This window comes from Ictidomys tridecemlineatus, chromosome 8 (assembly GCF_052094955.1).
Source record: "Ictidomys tridecemlineatus isolate mIctTri1 chromosome 8, mIctTri1.hap1, whole genome shotgun sequence".
Taxonomy (NCBI): Eukaryota; Metazoa; Chordata; class Mammalia; order Rodentia; family Sciuridae; genus Ictidomys; species Ictidomys tridecemlineatus.
In genome coordinates this window covers 78,835,070-78,855,588 of record NC_135484.1, presented here as the reverse complement: position 1 = coordinate 78,855,588, position 20,519 = coordinate 78,835,070, and the positions used below count along the sequence as shown (strand labels likewise).

Here is a 20,519-nt window from a genome sequence, read left to right as displayed (position 1 = left end):
GTGCTGCTCTGGGCTAGGTTGACTATTTAATTTTGTCTTGAATTTTTAGTTTTCTATTTTCCATCCCTATTTAGTAGGATGAGATTGTGGGTGAGATATCCTGTCACTGAGTGCCTACTAAAACTTGAGCCAAGTACTTAGAACACTGAACAATAAACTCAGTGTGTGTTTTCTAGGATCTTTCTGACTAATAGATTCCATGATATGCATCCCTAACTCATGATTTTAAAGACAATATGCGTATGGATACAATGACCCTATTTGTATCTTCAACCCAGACTCTCCTCTAGACATACACTCAGTTGATTATTCAATGTTAAGTTAGATGTCATACACATCCCTAACTCCACATATACAAAATAAAACTGACCTGTCGAAACCTGTTCCTTTTAAATTCCCATTTAAACTGATGGCAGTTCCATCCTTTCAGTTATTCTGGTCTAAAACTTTGGACTCATCCTTAATGCCTCATTGTCTTCAGCCCTCATCCAGTCCATCAGGAGACATTTGCTTTATTTTGTAAATATAGCTACGTCCTACCGCTTCTTGCCACCTGTTCTCACTGTTTCTATAACAGCCACCTAAATTGGTCTCCCTGAATCAACTTTTTAGCGCTTATAGTTTATTTTAATCGCCAGAGTAATCATTTTAAAATATGCAGTCAGATCATGTCATTCCTTATTCCAAAACCCTACAATGGCTTTCAATTTTACTGACTACAAATTAACACCCTCAGATCTGACCTTATCACCTGTGGGCAGCACAGGTCCTCTGGCAATGCAGTGTTAGTCTGATGGGTCCACGGTAAGAGTCTGCATGGTACATGAATGAGAACCACCAAATATCCACTTTTGCTTCTTCAGCTGACTGTTAACTACTATAGTCAGAACTAAATTTTCCCACCAGGACCACTCTAGTGGCAAGTCAGTGCACTGTGCTATAATTGGAAGTTAGGGGAGGAAAATGTCTTTATTCATGAGAGTGCTCTTATACCATGGTTCTTTTTTTCCATAAGAGCTGTTTTTAACCTTTTATTGCCTTTTCTAATGATCAAATACTATTGGATATATGCATACACCTAGTAAACTAATATGAAACTCTCCAAATCTAATAAATACTGCAAGCAATTAATTTTTCAACCTCACATTGGTTCCAGGCATTATCACTTATTCATTTTTTGACAAGAGGTCTTCATTTCTTAGATAAATCTATACAATAATCTAGAATAAAGTTTGAAGTAATTTTTATTGCCAAAATAATCAACCATATTCCCATTTTACATAACATAGGTTTTCACGTAACGTAATATATATTCCACACCTAGGAAATGTGTTCATTCCCAGTTGATAGCCAGGCCTAAGGTCTTCTATAGTTATGAGTCTTCTATAGGCCTTGGCATTTCTTAAACAGCCTTCAATGACTTATGTATGGGAGAAATTTTCTGAGTGAGATCATACATAAAGTAGAAAAAGCATTTCTTTTTTTTTTATGGTAGTGGGAATTAAATCCAGAGAGCACTTTACCACTGAGCTACATCCTCAGCCCTTTTTATTTTTTTCCTTGAGACAGATTCTCATTAATTTGCTGAGGCTGGCCTCAAACTTGAGATCCTTCTGCCTCAGCCTCCAAGTCACTGGGATTGCAGGTGGCTGCTCCTGAGCCAGGAGGAAATAATTTCTGTGATGAAATGGTGATCACTGGGTGTCTACAGATTTATAAGCTTTGAATAAAGGAAAGTGTGGATAAGATCAACCAGAAATTAAGATTTCCCGGAGGCTTAGAATTCATGTTGATGTTTAATCAACCACTAAGCATCTTCACCTTTGCACAGGCTTGTCCCAAGTGTTGGAGATCCAGAACATTCTAAGTGCTAGGTTTGCCAGCTTAGAACTTCCACCTTCCCCACCCTGCAACCCCTTCCCCGCCTTGAAAAAGCTAACTGGACATTTGACTTCATAGTAGAGACACCTGGGAGCTTTTTAAAACTACTCATGCCAGTTCAGGTTCAAGTCAATTAAAAAGAAAACAGCCCCCTCTCTTGGCCATCTCTTGGATAATGGGTGAGTATCTTTAGGGTGTATTTAGACTTGGGAAGGACTATCTGGGGAAAAATCCTATGTAGGTCTTGAAAATGAGCTGGCAGGGAATTCTGGGGTCTCAGGCATCTGGAATGCAATGTGGTCAGGGAGCAACCAGAGCACTGCTTCCCAATGGGTACATCCTTTGGTCCTGTGGATTCCTGGTCTTATAGGAAATAAGCTAGAGGAGGACAGACAGGGATATGGGACACATTTGGCTCTAAGAATAGTTCAGCCTTTAATTCATAGTCTTATTCAAAGGAAGAAATCAAATTCAAATTTGATATAAAAGAAAAAAGATCTTATTTTTCTAAAAACAGAATTTGATAATTTGACACTCAAAAGCACATTTTAAAAAATCTTTGGAATTCAATAAACAGATATTTGTAAAACCCAATGCAATTAGGAAGATTTAATAGCAATTTCAGCCGCTTTTGCTGAAACACCAAGGATTTTCTAATCCTTTTTTAGAAAGACTAAAAAAGGATTAGAAAAGGTCAATGGAAGTAAAAGACTATATATCCACTTGGGGGCACTACAAAGTTATTTCTTACCTTAGGGGAAAATAAGATTATTAGTTCATGAGGACTACAAAGATTACACTTGACTCTTCTAGTCCATAGTTGTTGGGCCCCTAAGGAAATCAATATGGATTGTGATATGGCAAGAGTTTAACCTGAAAAATGAAAGTTGCCTCTAGAGGAGTGCGGCTTTGTCCAGTAGCACATGTGCTATTACATTTAAATGGGTTGAAATTAAACCATTTGCATGAGTCATATTTCAAGTGTTCAGTTGCAAGGTGTGACTAACAGCTACAGCACTGGAGAACATAGGTGTAGAACATACGCATCTCACAACACTTCCACTGGACACTGTGTTCTAGAGTAACTGCAGTTACCATACTAGCTACCAAACTGATCACTACCAGTGCCATATAATATCCAGTTTAATCTAGATCTAATTGATCTTTAGATTGTCTAATGGAAAATGACAGTTTTAGCTTAATTTGATTCAATTATTTATCGTTAACAGTAGGATGGTCATGAACATCCTTAATGAAATCTTTTACTCATTTCTTTTTAAATATTTTTTAGTTGTACATGGACACAATATCTTTATTTTTATGTGGTGCTGAGGATTGAACCCAGTGCCTCACATGTGCGAGGCAAGCACTTTACCACTGAGGCACAACTCCAGCCCTTTGACTCATTTCTTTATAGGTTTGCTAGAAGTAGAATTTTTGGTCAAAGTTGGGGGTTTGTTTTTAAGACTCTTATACCCAGAGCTCCATTGTTTTTCAGAGAGGTTTTAACAATTTATGTCACCAACAGCTATGAAAGAATACTTCATGTTTTTCTTCATGATTTGCCAATATGTTGTTATTTTAAAAAATCACTGCCAATCTGATTATACAAAATGTCCTATTATTTTTGTCACAATATTTAAGATATTCTTTTCAGCATCTTGGTGTAAAATATTGTATAAATTTCTCATGCCTTGATAAGATTTTTTTTTCTAATTTCCCCCCATTTTCTTTTTGTTGTTGACTCTTTTGTGAATGTTTTTGTGCTTTATCTCATTCTGTTCCCTAAATGATCATTGCAGGCATTTAAGAAAACCATTTTATGTCTTGAGGGTTTTATTTGTTTTGTTTTGTTTTTGCATTGATAGGGATGGAAACCGGGTCCTCTAGCATCCTAGGCAAGAGCTCTATCACTGAGCTACACTCGTATACTCTATGTTTTTTTTTAATTAAAAACAAAATCAAATTGCAATAAAAAAGATTAAAAGCTATAAAATGAAAAGTAAGGTTCCCTGTCAACATAAGTTTCTTTCCTCAGAGACAACTGCTAGTAGAGGTTTATGTGTTCATTTGGAAATTACCTATGTATAAATAAGCATGTACAGGTTTTATATGTGCCTGTGTATGCATATAGCCATATATGAAATGAATTGGGGCTTGCTATAAATAATCTGAATTTTTAAAATTTACTATCTTTTAAGATACTTCCTTAGATCTACCGCATTTTAAAAAATGTGGTATCCTCTGATATTGATATATCGAATTTCTTACTTTACAAGCTTTGAGATGGTTTCATGGTCTTTGTTATTACCAGCAGTGTTACTGGAAAATTCTTTGGTTTGAATGTGTGTACAAATTTAAGCATACCTCTAGAAGGGGGCCAGGGATATGGCTCCTTGGTAGAGTGCTTGCCTAGCTTGCATAAGGTCCTGAATTCTATCCACAACATGGGGCCTGGGTGGAGGTGGGGGGGCACTATAGAAGATATAACTAGTACTCAGATATGTGCCACAAAGTTTATGCACATTTTAGATTTTGCCCATTTCTTTTGTTACCTCTTGATTTTTCCTTGTGCCAGGTGGTCTTTGTCTTGATGCTAGTCATATTATTTGTGGGGTCGGGGGTGGGAAGATAAAACAAAGTAAAGGGGATCTTCTCTGGGAGCATCTACCTTTAGAGAGAAGTTTGCTTTGCTTATACCAGATCCGAGGCTTATCCATGACCACAGTATTCCAGGTTCAAAGTTTGAGGCTCCCAAGACCATTCAGGTGATTTAAAAAAAAAAAGTCAGATTAAAATCTACAGGATTTATTTCTAGATACGTTTCCTGGAAGTCAGCCCTTCTGGTTGCAGGTTAAAGTGAATAAAGATGTAAGACTCCTTACTGTGGGCATGGTCGCACATGCATGTGATTCCAGCTCCTTGGGAGAGGGAGGCAGGAGTTTTGAAAGTTCAAGGCCAGCCTGAGCAACTTAGCAAAACCATATCTCAATGATATTGATTAAATAAATTGTTGTATCATGTACATGAATGAACCGTAACTACAAATCCCACTATTGTGTACAATTACAATGCACTAATAAAAAATGGTGGTAGACAGGGGTATACCCTGTCTCAAACTATAAAAAGGGTTGGGTACGTAGCTCAGTGGTAGAATACCCCTGGGTTCAATCCTCAGAAATTAAAAGAATACTCATTGTGTTACTAGACCGAGGTCTGTGGATGCTCCTCCAAAAGGCAGTGGGACCTCAACTTAACACTGCTGAAAAGAATTTCAGGACTCGTCAAAAGCAAGGTACAAGCAAAGATTTATCAAAGGACAAAAAAGGTATCCCCTCACCTCAGAGAAGACCAGTGATGTATCCAGTTCTCTGACTATATATATGATTTTTTTGGAAAGAAATTCTCTGACTATATATATGATTTTTTTGGAAAGAAATGTGCAGTTTCTCAAGAAAGCTTTTGTGAACATCAAATCCCATGTCAATTATTTGCTTTTGGGGGTTCTGAATGTTTCTTCTTGGTTAGGTGGTCTAGCTATAAATAAGTTGTGGGCACACTGTGTAAGTCTTTGAATCTGGTGACACTTAAATTAGTTGTTGTTGTTTTTTTTTTTTTTTTCCTATCTGATCTGGTACAAGCATACACTGGAGATTTTGTTCATCTAACGTAAAAGACAAGCATGGTCAGTCATGCCTCCAGATCTAGATCTCCATTTGTAAGGGTCTCTCTCTCTCTCCCCGAGAGCTCACCTATCTCAGCTGGGGCATTCCTGGACTTGGAGTTGTGTTTATCATACTCCACCAAGTTGCCAAATGTATATTTCACAGATGTTTCTCCCAGATTAGTAAATAAATACTCATCTGTGCTTACCTCTCTAGGCTTTTATTATCATTAATATTTTTTCTTCATTAAAATTTTGATCTCATAATCTTTACTAATTAATTTTTAGGGTTTTTTGGTTATGTAACAGATATCCTTAAGACTGTGTTTTCAAACTACGAACACTTAATATCTCATAGTTTTTGCAAGTTGGGAACATAGATGGGCACCGTTGGACCTAGGACCCTAGTGTAGTTCCTGACTCTCACCGGGGTGTGGTCTCCTGGAGATCAAAGTTCTCTCCTGTGGTTGGGAGGATGTAGCTCCTTGGCAAATGTACTGAGAGCCTCAGCTCCTCACTGGCTGTTGGGAAAAGGCCACCTTGAGTTACCTCTCCATAGTAATGTGGTATATGCTTCTGGCTTCGCTTGGAGCAAGTGAGCAAACAACAGTATTTTTGTAACTTAATCTTGGAATTAACAGAATTTCACCTTTGGCCATTTTCTCTTTGTTAGAAATGAGTTACTAGGTCTAATCCACACACAAGAGGAAGTGATAATATCTGGTGTGGAATATCAGGAGGCATAAGTCATTGTGGGCCATTGTTGAGGCTTCTTACCACAAATCATTACCTCTTTGTTTTATGATTTGTTTTGCTACTTTTATACAAAGTTTTAAGTTTGTCCTCAGGAGTGTTGGTGCAAATTGCCTTTTCTGCTGCTTTTTAAAAATAGTTTTACCACTATACATTCTTAAATAATGCATCAGTCTGGCTGGGCACAAATAACCATGAGGTCACGAGCCACTTGTAGATTCAAGCAGGAACGAACTTTATTTCCGAACCCATGTGAACACCACCCACGCAAACTCTCCAGGAACTCTGATAGAGCTCAACGGGAACTCCGCGAGAACTCAACCATCACCATCCTAATGGCTCGCTGGCGCCACCTCTCAACCACTCCCCCTGGCAAAATGCCAGGCGCCATCCCAACTCGGCTGCGGCTCTCAACATCTCCCCCCTTCTGTTTAATTAAACAACAAGCATGTGGCTTAGGGACCTTGCCTGTCTTAGGTTGTCCAATACTACATATGGTCCTTATGTACATATGTCATCAGATGAGCTGACCTCAAGGTGTCAGCCTCCTGTCTTAGGTTGCTACCTTTGCAATTGGATCTTACCCGTCATTGACTACCGGCCCAGCATTTAGCCACACTTGTGGATAGTGGTTTTTACACAAACATCATAAACAATTTGCTACAGGCAGAAAGGGGAGGATACAAAATGCCATGACACCAAGCCAATTGATGGCCCCTTTTGGAAAAATTGTACCACTGATGACATCATCAGCGAAGATACCCCGGCACTATCACAATTCACTGTACCAACAGATAGTTCACAATTCATACAATTGATACATAGTCCAGGCAAGTTCTGCAAGCAGTTCAAAGCAGAGGAATCCATTAATATGTCCATTTCCTCCCAGAGTAAATCAACCCCTTGATTGAGTATCACTTGTTGAGTTACATTATTCATTGATGCATCAGTTTATAGAGTTTGTTGTGATAGCTATCGCAGAAGCTGTAGTTTGGTTTTATCTTTGTCTTCACCGGCACTGGGATGAAGATAGGAATTCTGGCAGTGATGGCTAAAAAAAAATTATGTAACATTCCAGCAGACACTAAAAAAAAAGCAATTTTCTAAACAATTTAGTATCCTGAATAGAATTAGATATAATGAAAAGGAAAGGTGACAATAAACAAACAGATCTGTTAACCACCTTTTAAAACAATCCTCAACAGCTGTTTACCTAATTTAAATTAAACCGTTTAAATCACATGAATAAAAAAAAATATTTGGATCCATTTTTTCATGAGCGCTCCTCATATATGATATATGGACATACGCACATACAGACATACAACACATAACACAAGTGTGCACACATAACACAATACATACAACACATAACATAATAGTAAAGGCTTTGTAGCTTTTCACAGGTGAAATCCCCATTGCAATGCGCAAAAACTCCACAGTCAAATAATAGAACTGATCAGAAAAACATTAACCTAGGTCTGTATGAGCGCAAAAACCAAAATAGAACTTCATGATGTGGGAAAGGGCAATAATAAAATGATAGTGAAAAAAGCATCCTGGTTACCACCTGGGTTTGACTCTTCTTTTGATATCCCATCCTTTTTCCTGTAACTTGCATATGGGTCTGAAGGTATTCCCACATCAGGCACCAAGGTTTCTTACATTTGAAATAGGCCTTAATGGTGTTCATTATTCATTAGCCTCCAGGTGTGGGAGAACCACTGTCGCAGATGTAAGGATAGCCAAACTGGAGTTCTGAATATCAGCTGTTATGGATTTGAGCCAAATCATCTTCTTTTTGGTCTGTAGAAATAGCTTTAGTTAGTGTCTCTGGAATCCAGATTGGCTGCTGTTGGTCCTCACTGGGTCAGGACCTTTCCACTGTCCTGTTAGAATATCCTTCCAAAGTACCTTGGGCTTATTTTTCGGACACATGTGCCTTTCTGCAGCACTAAGCCCTGATGAATCCAAATTTAAAAAGTTTAGAGTAAAATGGGTTATTTTAAGTTTATCTTTGGGGGATATATACCCCTTCGCAATTCCCTCTTTTTGCTTTAATAAGTACATTTTAATAGTTTGACGAGATCTTTCAACTATGCCTTGTCCCTGTGGATTGTATGGGATTCCTGTTATATGAGTAATGCCAAATGATGAGCAAAATTGTTTAAAAGAGGTAGAAGTATAGCCAGGGCCATTATCTGTTTTTAACTGTTTTGGAATGCCCACAGTGGCAAAATTTTGTAAGCAATGAACTATAATATCTCTAGTTTTTTCTCCGGCATGAAGGGAGCCCATCAAAAATCCAGAAGAAGTATCAACTGTAACATGCAAATATTTTAACTTTCCAAATTCTGGCAAGTGTGTGATGTCCATCTGTCAAATATGGTTAGGTATCAGTCCTCTAGGATTGACTCCAAGATTAACTTGTGGTAAAAAGGTCACACAATTTTGACATTGTTTTATTATTTGTCTAGCTTGTTCCTTAGTTATTTTTAAAACACCTTTTTAAAGTATTTGCATTGACATGGAAGGATTTATGAAAATTTGTAGCTTCTTCTAGTGTAGAGAAAATATGTATGTCATGTGTAGTTTTATCTGCTAAATCATTGCCCAAACTAAGGGCTCCAGGCAATCCTGTATGTGCCCTGATATGTCCTATAAAGAATGGATTTTTTTCTGTCCCACATTAGACTTTGTATAGTGAAAAACAAAGAGAAAACAGTACAGGAAGGGGAAATTCTACCAGCATCTTCAAGGGATACTGTAGCATTAACTATATACTGACTATCAGAAAATAAATTAAATACAGAATCTTTAAGCATCACAAAAGCTTGTAATACTGCATTAAGCTCTACCTTTTGAGCTGATTGTTTGGGTACTAAAAATGTAAAAGTTTGATCAGGGGTAACTACTGCTGCTGTACCATTATTTGACCCATCAGTAAATATATTTGGAGCATTCATGATAGGTGTTTTTCTTGTCATTTTTGGAAAAACTACAGGATGCGAAGACCAAAAAGATAACAAAGGATTAGATGGTAAGTGGTTATCAAATGAAACATTGGATTTGCACATGATTATTGCCCAAGTATTTAACTCATTAGCTAGCTCATCAATTTGATCCATATTGTATGAAGTAATAATTTTATTGGGAGAAATTCCAAACACTCCCTTTGCTGCTTTTATTCCTTTGAGTATTAATTGTCCCACAGCCTCAGGATACCTAGTAAGAATAGTGTTAGGAGAATAAGATAAATGTATTCACAATAATGGATCTTCTTGCCAAAATACTCCTGTAGGAATATTTTTTGTTCGTAGTACAATAAATAATAAAGGCAAACTTATATCAATTCTATCCAAATGCATATTTTCCATATATGTTTCAGTGATTTTTAATGTCTTTCTTGCTTCAGGCATTAACATGCGGGGTGAATTTGGATCTGATGGACCTTTTAGGATATCAAATAAAGGTCCCAACTCTCCTGTTGGTATACCTAGATAAGGCCTTATCCAATTTATGTCTCCTAGTAACTTTTGGAAGTCGTTAAGTGATTTGAGTTGATCTAGTCATATTTGAATTTTTGGTGGATGCACCATGGTTGAGGATAATAGAACTCCTAAATAATTAATTGGAAAATTTAATTGTACTTTATCTATTGCTATCTCTAGATTATAATTTTTTTATAAGTTTGTAAGTGTGGCATAACATTCTAGCAATGTGTTTTTATCTTTGTGGGCTAATAATACATCGTCCAGATAGTGAAATATTTGTAGTTCAGGATTTTGAAGTGATTTGTGAGTATATGGCAGGATCATATCTAATTTGTTGCCGCTGACCCTCATAAGGTCCCCCTCCTAACAACATATCTAGATTTCTTTGAGGATAACCGGCTGCTGCATTTTGCCTAGCCGTCTCCGTGCAATATTCCTGATTGGCAACCTTCTATAACAGATATTGTCCTCCATTTAGCACAGGTTTTCACATACTAGCCCAATCTGCTGGCGTTATGTTCAAGTTGGTAATGGATTCGACCATACTTACAGTGAAGGGTGCTTGAGGATCATAGGTTGTTACAGCCTCTTTCAGCTGCTTCACTGTTTTGAAATCTAAAGCATAGTGAATTCACTGCCCTCCTGCCTCCTCAAATGCAGGGCATGCTAATCTTTGAGGTCCTGACTCAGGATCCCACCTATCAACTACGGGGGTTGAGGGACACTCTGCTTACGTTGTCTCCATAGGTGGAGCTGTTGGTTGAATTACGCCCTCTGGTGATAGAACGGTGTTAGTAGCAGCCTCCTGTTGTAACTTCTCCCCTGATAGTTTTTTCTCCTCTAAACTTTCTTCCCCTTTCTGACTATCTCGAGAGGCCTCCTCTTTTTCCTGATCTAATATGTCTTCTATCATAATCTGAACTGAAAGCTTCGGACTAGGCAAACAAAATTGTATCATCATCCAGAAAGGCAATGTGCCAATTGGCAAAGTTCCTGGGTTTTTCTTTTCCCTCTTCCTTAAGTCTTTACCCTGATGGTCCCATTGTGATATATTCAACAACTCCTCCTTAAAAATGGGCTACATTTTTGTATCGTATCAACGTATGCCCTAACTGTTCTTGGTTTTACTGGGGTGCCTCCTTCCTCTAGCAATTTACTTAACACTCTTTCGGTTTGTTTTTTGCTAATTTCTGCCCCCATTTTCTGCTACAAAGATAACGCAACCCAACAAGATTACACAAAACCGAAACAGAATGAAACAAAAGCGGAACAAAAATTAATTGTATCAGTTTTTCTATTTTCTTGACATGTGTATCGGTGGTCTATCTCTTCCTCAGGGCTGAACAACTTTTCTAGCATCCTATTTATTTCTAGGGGCAAGCAGCCTGAAACAGAAACGTAACAAATCAAAACAAGAACACATTGTTTTTTGAAATGATCACCCATTCTCTCGCCCTGCCCTCGGGGGTGAGCAGTTTCACTTACCCCCAAGCTTCAGGCGCACCTCGCATGGGCCACCAAATGCCACAGTCTGACTGGGCACAAATAACTGGGCGGTCACAAGCCACTTGTAGATTCAATCAGGAAAGAATTTTATTTCCAAACCAACGCAAACGCCACCCATGCGAACTCTCCAGGAACTCCGCCAGAGCTCAACCGGAACTTAACAGGAACTCTGTGAACCCACTCGAACTCTCTAGGAACTTTGTGAGAGCTCAACCGGAACTCAATGGGAACTCCGTGAGAACTCAATGGGAACTCCGCGAGAACTCAACCATCACCATCCTAATGGCTCGCTGGTGCCACCTCTCAACCACTCCCACTGGCAAAACGCCAAGCGCCATCCCGACTCGGCTGCGGCTCTCAACAAAATAAAATATGAGTGTTCCCTATTTAATGGATTCCTAAATAATCAGATGTTCTGCTCACAAAGAAAAAAGGCTAGCAAGGAGGCTATTTTATTATATTAGATGGAGAAACTACAGTGTATTTCATGTCTCCCAAAACAGAAAACACCTAGGTAAGGGACACACTGTTGAGTTAGTGTCAGTATTTAAAATATCATTTCCTGTTTGCTAAACAATTAGTAACACACAATTATTAACACATAACGCACTGACAAACCCTCTTAATACCAGCAATATCAGAGATGAAACCCCCTTGTTTGACAATCAGCTTCTCAAAAGATACACAGATCCTGATGTTTCTCCAGTTGTATCAATGAAAAGTAAGATCTCTCCCATTTGTAATCAAGTTAATTTTAATTGAATTTACTAGGAAAATGTAAACCAAGGAGACAGCCAGCTATGTATGCTGCTTTTTTTTGTTTGTTTGTTTGTCTTACTTCAAAACTTTACAAAAATGCTATCATAATGTGTTCTTCTGGGACTTCCTTTTATCATTCAGTATTCATTCAATAAAATTTTGTTCAAATGCATGTTTTGTAGTCTACTGTTCCAAAACACCATATATTACAATACTGTAATATTTCATCCAATTAATTTTCCAAAATGTATGAATGTATTCTGTCAGTGGACATTTGTGTGGTTTTCACTTTTTCTTTTAAAAAAATGACGCTAAAACACTTTCCCATGTCTTATGGTGCATGTATGTAACTTTCTCTAAAGTATGTATTTAGAAGGGGACTTGTTAAGTTGTAGGTTATGTGAATGTTCAACTTTACAAAATTTCCCAAAAGTTTTGTGCAGTTGATATTCCATCAGAGCATAAGAGCACTTATTGATCACAACATCTCTTACAATTAATGTCAGAATTTAAACATTTTTACTAATTATGGTTATAAAATAGTAGTTTTGTTGTGGCTTTAGTTATGAGGTTGGTCATTTTTGTAAAATTGTTTTAGTTTTAGACAGACACAATATCTTTATTTATTTTTTTATGTGGTGCTGAGGATCAAACTCAGTGCCTCACATGTGCGAGGCAGGCGCTCTACCACTGAGCTACAGTCCCAGCCCCAGGGTTGGTCATTTTGTCAAATTATTGACCATTTATATTTTTATTATTGAAATGCCATTTCGTTTCTCTCTGGCATTCATGTCGCATTCATGTGTTTTGTGTCATATTTATCGTTGAATTGTCTTTTTCTTGCTTTTATGTGTTCTTTGAATTATAATTACTAACCTATAGTCAGAATCTGTGTGTTGAAAATTTATACCTCAGAACAGTATTGGTTCTTCTTAGCCTTTTGAACTTTCTTATCAATTTTATCAATTTATGTGTTAAATCCCACAAAAAAAAATCTTATTGAGTTTGTGCTTATAGTTGCCTTGAACATAGAGATGACTTGGAATTGGTCGACATTTGTCTTCCTATTTGAACCTGGCATATTTCTCAATATATTTAGGTCTCTTTAAATATCTTTCAATAAACTTTACAGGTTTCTTTTCTATACAGGTGTTTTGCATCTTTTGTTGGCTTTATTCTTAAGTACCTTATAGTTTTGTTTCTTTTGTAAATAATGTTTTTTGAAAGTTACATTTCCTGAATTTTTGATGCTACTCAATAGAATTTTAATTGGTTTTATGTATTGAAATTATAGCCAGCCACCTTGCTGAATTCATATTTTCATAATTGGCCTAAGGATTATAGGATTTTCTGTATAAATAGTCCGAGGTATGAGGGCTTTCTTCCTTAAGTTCATTTTTCTTAATCCCCAATATTATTAGTATTTTAATATTTATTATTTTTTTTAGTTGTACATAGACACAATACCTTTATTTTATTTATTTATTCATTTTTATGTGATGCTGAGGATCAAACCCAGGGCATTGCATGTGCTAGGGGAGCACTCTACCGCTGAGCCATAACCCCTACCCCTTAATCCCCATTATTATATTAAGTAGAAATAGTTCTAGCTCTTGATTTTAAAGATGTTTCTTTCTCCATTTGTGTGTGTGTGTGTGTGTGTGTGTGTGTGTGGCTGGAGATCCTTGCTCACCCTATGCAGGTGCTCTACCATTAAACTATATCCCTTGCCCACAATTGATTCTTGATTGAGGTTTTTGGACCTTTAATCATGTTTAAAAGTGCCCTTCTGTTCCTATTTGGCTAAAAGTTTTTTTTTTTAATTTTAATAAAGAAAGGGGTTTTATTAGTTTAACTCATGTACTAGAATGATGTTATAATTGGATCTGAAATGTCCACCAAATTTTCTGTGTTAAAGGCTTAGTCCCCAGCCTGTGGTGCTGTCAGGAGGTAATGCAACATCTAAGAGGTGGGGCCTAGGGAGAGTTTTTAGGTCCCTAAAGGCATGGCCTTGCAGGGGATTGTAGGACCCTCATCTCTTCCTCTCTCTTTACTTCCCACCTGCAATTAGATAAGCAACTTGCTACACCACATAGTCACAGCCATGATTGCTGCTTTCCTACAAGTCTAAAACCAGTGGGCCAAACAACCATGGACTGGAACCTCAAACCATGAGCCAAAATAAACCTTTCCTTTTTTTAACTTGGTTATCTAGAGGGTTTTGTTACAGTGCCAACTAACACAGATGATTGCATTTTTTCCTCTTTTAAATTGTTAATGTAGTAAACGGCTGAACTTTCTAATGTTAACTCTCTAGTGAACTCTGAAGTAAATCCAACCTTTATATTAGCTATTTAATATGCTAATTTCCTAGCAAGCTTTCACTGTATGATGAGCCATTTTAAAACATCTTATTTTGGTCTTTTTTTCCCCCCCTGGTTCTAAGGATTGAGCCCAGGGCCTTGCACATGCTAGATAAGTCCTCTACCACTGAGTTATATAACCCCTACAAAGTTACTATTATAAAATAACAAATATTTGTTATTTTTTGTAATTATATGAGTTGGTTAGTTTTTGTTTTGTTTTTTGTTTTTTTAGTTGGCTCAGTAAGGGCCACTGATTCAGGATGGCCTCACATGTGTGAGGCTTCTGCTGAGATAGCTGGGCTGAATGGGACAGGCATGGTCTTAGTGTAGATAGGGTTCTCTGGGAGCAAATGCTGAGATAAGAGTTTGAGATGCATGATGTTTATTAGTAATCGATAACAGTGAAAGAAAGGGGAAGAAAGCAGGAACATGCAGACGGAGAAGTGGAACTATGACCAACTCAACAAAGCCTTAGCCCACGTTGTAGGGAACTCTAGAGTGACCTTGCCAATCTGAGATGTCTGCTGCCAGGTTCATTCAATCACAGGATAAAGGCTGCTTTGGCAAGGGTGTGACCTCTGCAGCTGAGGTGGTCCTGAAGGAGCTGCAGCTGAATGCTGACAGCTAACTATATTTTCTATGGCTGGGCAGCAAGTTCTCTGGAAGAAAAATTGGACTGTGCATCTCCTTGTCTACCACAGCCTTCTCTCCAGGAGGCTCAGCCTGACTTGTCCTCATGGTAATAGAAAGGTGTTCAGCATAAACATAGGACGGGCATATTGTGCAAGTACATTCCAAGACTGTTTGCCTTATATTTCCTAATAATATTCTGTTGATCAAAGTAAGTCAGATGGTGAAGCCCAGATTAAAGGTTAGGAGATAGACTTCACATCTCAATGGGAAAAGTGACAATCATACTGCAAAGGAAAGTACATATGCGACGAAGGAATTCATAAGCATTTGCTTTGCTTTTACTAAAGTATTGAATTCATTTTGTTTAATATATTAATTGAAATTTTTGTGTCTATGTTCATGAATGATATAGGCCACTAATTTTTCTTTTTTGCACTGATTTTGGAACTAAACTTTATAAAATGATTTGAGGAATATTTCTCCGTTTTGTCTTCTGTAGAATACTTTGTGTAAGACTTCAATTATTGGCCAGGCACAGTGGCACATGCCTGTAATTCCAGCGACTTGGGAGGCTGAGACAGGAGGATTGAGAGTTCAAAACCAGCCTCAGCAATGATGAAGTGCTAAGCAACTCAGTGAGACCCTGTTTCTAAACAGGATTTTGTATTTACAAAATAGGTCTGGGGATGTGACTCACTGGTTGAGCACCCCCTGAGTTCAATCCCCAGAACAACCCCCCTCTCCAAAAAAAAAAAAAAAAAAAAAAAAGATTAGAATTTTCTCTTCTTGAATGTTTGGTAGAATTTACCTGTAAAACTATCTAGGCTTAATTTTTTTATTTTCATTCAGAAGCATTTTTTACTAATATTTCTGATTTAATGTCTTTGATAGCTGTAGAAAAATTCAAGTTTTATTTCATCTTGAATTAGTTTTCACTAAGGAATTTTATAGGAATTTATACATTTTGTCAAAATTTTCAGCTAAGGGTTATGCACATATTTTCAAATTAATTTTTTCGTTTCTTTATATAGTTATTTTCCTTTTTCGTTTCTAATGTGCTTTTTCTGTTTTTTTCATATCTATTGAAGAATAGATTAAATACTTTTAGATGATTAGTGTTTATTGATTTTTGTTCTTATCTTGAATGTCTATATTTAAAATGTCCTTGGGTGTTTTTTTTGTAATTTTTCTAACCTCTTAATTTTGATGCTTGAGTAATTTTCAGCCTTTCTTTTATAAAACATTCAATTCAAAGATACTTCTGAAAAACCTGCTCTAATACTTTGTGTGTAGGTTTCTGTGTGAACATCACTTTTCAACTCAATGGTTCTCTCCTTTTGGTAAATAACAAGGAGTGCAATTGTGGGATCTTATAATAAATGTATATTTACTTTTTTTAAGAAAGCATCTGGCTATTTTTTAGACCTTCTATTTCCTTCTGTGATCTAAAGTTTCATTACAATATGCCTTATTATTTTTTTCCCATTTTAAATCCTATTTGGAATGAATTATGCTTTCAAGACTATAGATTCACTTACATTTTTGATTCAGAAAAATTTCAGCCATTGTCTCTTCAAACTTTCTCACTTTTAGAAATTCCATTTGAGCCAGGTGCAGTGGCTCACGCCTATAATTCCAGCCTCTCGAGAGGCTAAAGCAGTAGGATCAAGAGTTTAAAGTCAGTCCTAGCAACTTAATGAGGCCCTAAGCAACTGAGTGAGACTCTTGTCTCTAAATAAAATACAAAAATGGGCTGGAGATGTGGCTCAGTGGTTAAGCACACTTGGGTTCAATCCCTGATACCAAAAAAAGACAAAGAAAAGAAATTCCATTTATTTCTTTTTAAAATTGGCTTGTTCTTTCCTTGTGTTTTCTTGCTTTTTCTTCAAATGTGTGATTCTATTGTTTATTTCTTTATTGATTTCATGGGGAGTAATTTTATATTATGTATCTGACAATTCCCATATTTAAAGTTTTTAAGTTGAAATGTGTTCTATGTTTTTTCTTCTAATTCTGTCTTATGGTTTTTCAGTGTGCTGTGGCCTCTGAGATCATCCCAGTTTTGATAATTTACTAAAAGAATTTACAAGATTCAGCATATAGTTATATTCATGGCTATGAGTCATTATTGTGAAAGGATGGGAAGCAAAATTAGCAAAGGGAAAAGGTACAGGAGGTCATGTCCAAAGGAAACAATGTGCAAACTAAATTACCAAGAGTTTTCTTCATTCCCATAGGAACTAGCTGTGACAATACCTGTGAAATGTTATCTAGCCGGGAAGCTCATTAGTCCTTAGTACTGTTTATTATTATTATTATTATTATTATTTCTGTTTTTTCTTTGGTAACTGGAAATGCAGATATCCTTTGCCTATCATTTTTCAAAATATTAGACTCCAAGAAGGAAAGTGGGTGTTTAGAATGAACCATATTGCTCGGGTATTGGGGACCACCCTTATCACTTCTATGTTAACCCTTCAATGCATTTGTTGATATTTGTTTGTGATCTCCTGTTTGCTCTATCTCAATCATTGAAATTTCCAGAGGAGGCCAGAATTTACTATTAACTTAAACCAGTATGAGCATCAATCAGGATGAGTTAGGTTTTGCCATGGTAACAAATAATTCCCCCCAAAAAGAAAAAAAATACACACACACACACACACACACACATAATATTTTTTGTATATATATATATACATATATATATATACACCTCTGTCCATATTTTTATTAGTACATTATAGTTTAAATAATGATGGGATTTATTGCTACATATTTGTTCATGTACACAATATAACAGTATAATTTGTCCAATATAGTTCCCCAGTACTTCCCCTCCACCAAAAATATATTAATGGCTTAAAGTGGCAAAATTTTGTCTTACTAATGTCTATAGGAGAAGTACAGCCTGTTCTTGCTGTCCTCATTCTGATACCCAGGCTCTCTAATACCCTACTCTCTGGTTGACTTGACAGAAAGAAAGCACAGTAAATCATGAGCTGCCTCTTCAAATTTTCCCTTCACTTCTGCTTAAAATTCATTGGCCAAAGAGGTTATGGCTTCATATACTGACCATGTGTTTCTAAAGAAAAGTACAGAAAGTGTAAAATGAACAGCGGTAATTAAGGTTTGTAAGACATGAGAATGTTCTTTCTTACTATCCTTCAATCAGGGGTTCCTAACCTATGGCTTATTGTCTCCTCAAGCTGCTGGGTTGGACAATAAAAGTGAGTTGGACAATAAAAGTTCTCTGTTTTCCAGAGGCTGGGCTTGTGGCTCAGTGGTAGAGTGCTTGCCTACTATGCATGAGGCACTAGGTTCAATCCTCAGCACCACATAAAAATAAAGATATTTTGTCCACCTAAAACTAAAAAAATGTATGTATTTTTTAAAAGTTGTCTGTTTTCTTCTTGCCCATATCATTTTGGAGGGGTTTTATTTGATGCTACTTTCTCAAAATAGTGACGAGCAATTTTGGAGTGTTCTCTGTGGTTTTCCCACTTTCCTTGTCTTTTCTTCCTTTCTGCTTATTTCTCTAATTTCACCTCCAGAAGAAAAAAAGTGTATTTGTATTGAAAGAGGGAAATGTGCTAGTAATAGTAATTACATCAGCTGTCCCTGATATAATATTAAAGTTGTAAAGTTTATTGTGCTGTAGTATAGGTAAAGAGAGAGATTTTTGTATGTGTGCTTTGACTTTAGAAATACACTACCTCTGCACATTTCAGAGAATAGGGTCAAAAAGGTCCCAGTAGACACAGGTGAGGGAAGAAGGAGGTGACTGGACAGCTGTTTACTTTCTTGCCACCATGACAGTGAAGTGAGGCAAGGACACGGTTGGCATTCTATCAAGTGCAGGATTAGTTCAAACTCTGATGGCCCCATTGACACAGTCTCCACTTAGTTTAAGGATATTGTAAAGAGCAAATGTGAAGAAAACAATCACAAAGCAACAGTGGACCGTGTGCTAACTATCTCTGTCCCCCAAGAAAAATCTGGCAGGGAAGCAGGTGGAGTTGGTGAGAAGAGACAAGGAGTGAAATCCCCTGGAGAAAGGCTAGTTAATTATGTACATAAAGCCACACTGAACAACATATTTGGGAAATCTCCTTTGGTGGGATTAATGATCTTGAATGAACCTGGCACAATGACAGGCTTTCATCTTACCCGTCTCTTTGTATAAATGGAAACTAACATTAGCAAAGGTTTTTCCTTGTGAATCTTTCAATAGTGGTTTTTAAAAAGATGTTACTGTCTAGGAGAAATAGTCTCATTGCAGTCAAGTTGAAAAATATGGTAGAAAGAAGCACAAATAACTGCTAATTCCAGTATCCTCAGTCACTGCTAAAATTTGGTATGTTTATAAAATTGAGATAATATATTTACTATTTTATATTCTTATTTTTCCACCTAAAAACTCTTTCCTGCCATGTGTAGTGGTACATGTCTACGATCCCAGCTATTCCAGAGTTGCCTGAGGCCAGCCTGGGCAATTAATGAGACCCTGTCTCAAAATAAAAAAAAATAAAAAAGGTTGGGAATATAGCTCAGTGGTAGAGTGGCCCTGGGTTCAATTCCCAGTACAAAAAGGAAAACAAAAAAGTTCTTTCTTCCTGGAAAGAAACAATTATGAAATGTGTTTTACAGAGAAGTGATATTAGCTATATTAGCGAATCTCGGCTAGCTCTGCACACTCAAGGATCCTCTAAGGTATTAAACAAAAAGAGGTGTCCTTTATGAGAATCTCTCTTTCGGTGTGGACTGGTTTGCTATACTAGGTTTTAGGAATGAAAGATTCACAGATCCTGGAAATGTCCTTGACTGACAGGATGGATCATAAACAGAATTGGGGGTTGGTTTTTCCATAGACATCATGTCATATATGGTCCTAAAGGCAGTATTTCCATGTTCACATAAATGAAGTGAACTATTATCTCCACACCCCACCCCCAGCTTCTCTTTTCTGGTTTGTCCTCTTTCTGTGATATGAGGGGGAACAAATTTGCTTGTTTGCTTGTGGCGATAACCCAGATATCTTAGCATTACCTCTCTGGTTTTTGCTGACATGATAGAGCAAATTCATGGGGATGTAGACAGGACACCAGGGGCAAGCAGTGTACCAATGTGTGCCCACAATTCTAGGAGGCTGTGGCGGGGGGTGGTGCAAGCAGTGGCCCCCTCCTTCTCTTTTGCCATCTCTAAGAAGCATCGTGGCTCCCTTCTCTGCTGGAGACTTGCCAGGCACTCTGTGATAACTGGCTATTCTGCCTACACCTAACTGGGATCCTTCCCCGGTACAATCTTAGGCTTACCCAAATTTCTCCACAGACCTGGAAAGTGCTCCTTTGTGGTCAGGGCAACAGGAACTGAGGGTGCTGCCCAACCCAGAAATTTGGGAGCCAGTGGCTTGCTTAGTCAGTCAGGGTTCACAGTTCCCAACCCCAGGGTGGGTGTGAGGTG

The 20,519-nt window shown here is 37.3% G+C and overlaps 1 protein-coding gene across 2 annotated transcripts in view; it reads left to right on the top strand.

Moving 5' to 3' along the window:
- Positions 1-5,480, top strand: part of Ttk (TTK protein kinase) — a 47,257-nt gene extending 41,777 nt beyond the window's left edge. The window contains exon 22 of one of the 2 annotated variants that reach the window (XM_040282988.2): positions 5,090-5,480. In XM_040282988.2, coding sequence (XP_040138922.2) covers positions 5,090-5,239 — 150 coding nt within the window. In that variant the 3' untranslated portion in view covers positions 5,240-5,480. The remainder of the gene's footprint in view (positions 1-5,089) is intronic. The other variant, XM_040282985.2, reaches the window with a different exon arrangement.
- The last annotated feature ends 15,039 nt before the right edge of the window (positions 5,481-20,519 follow it).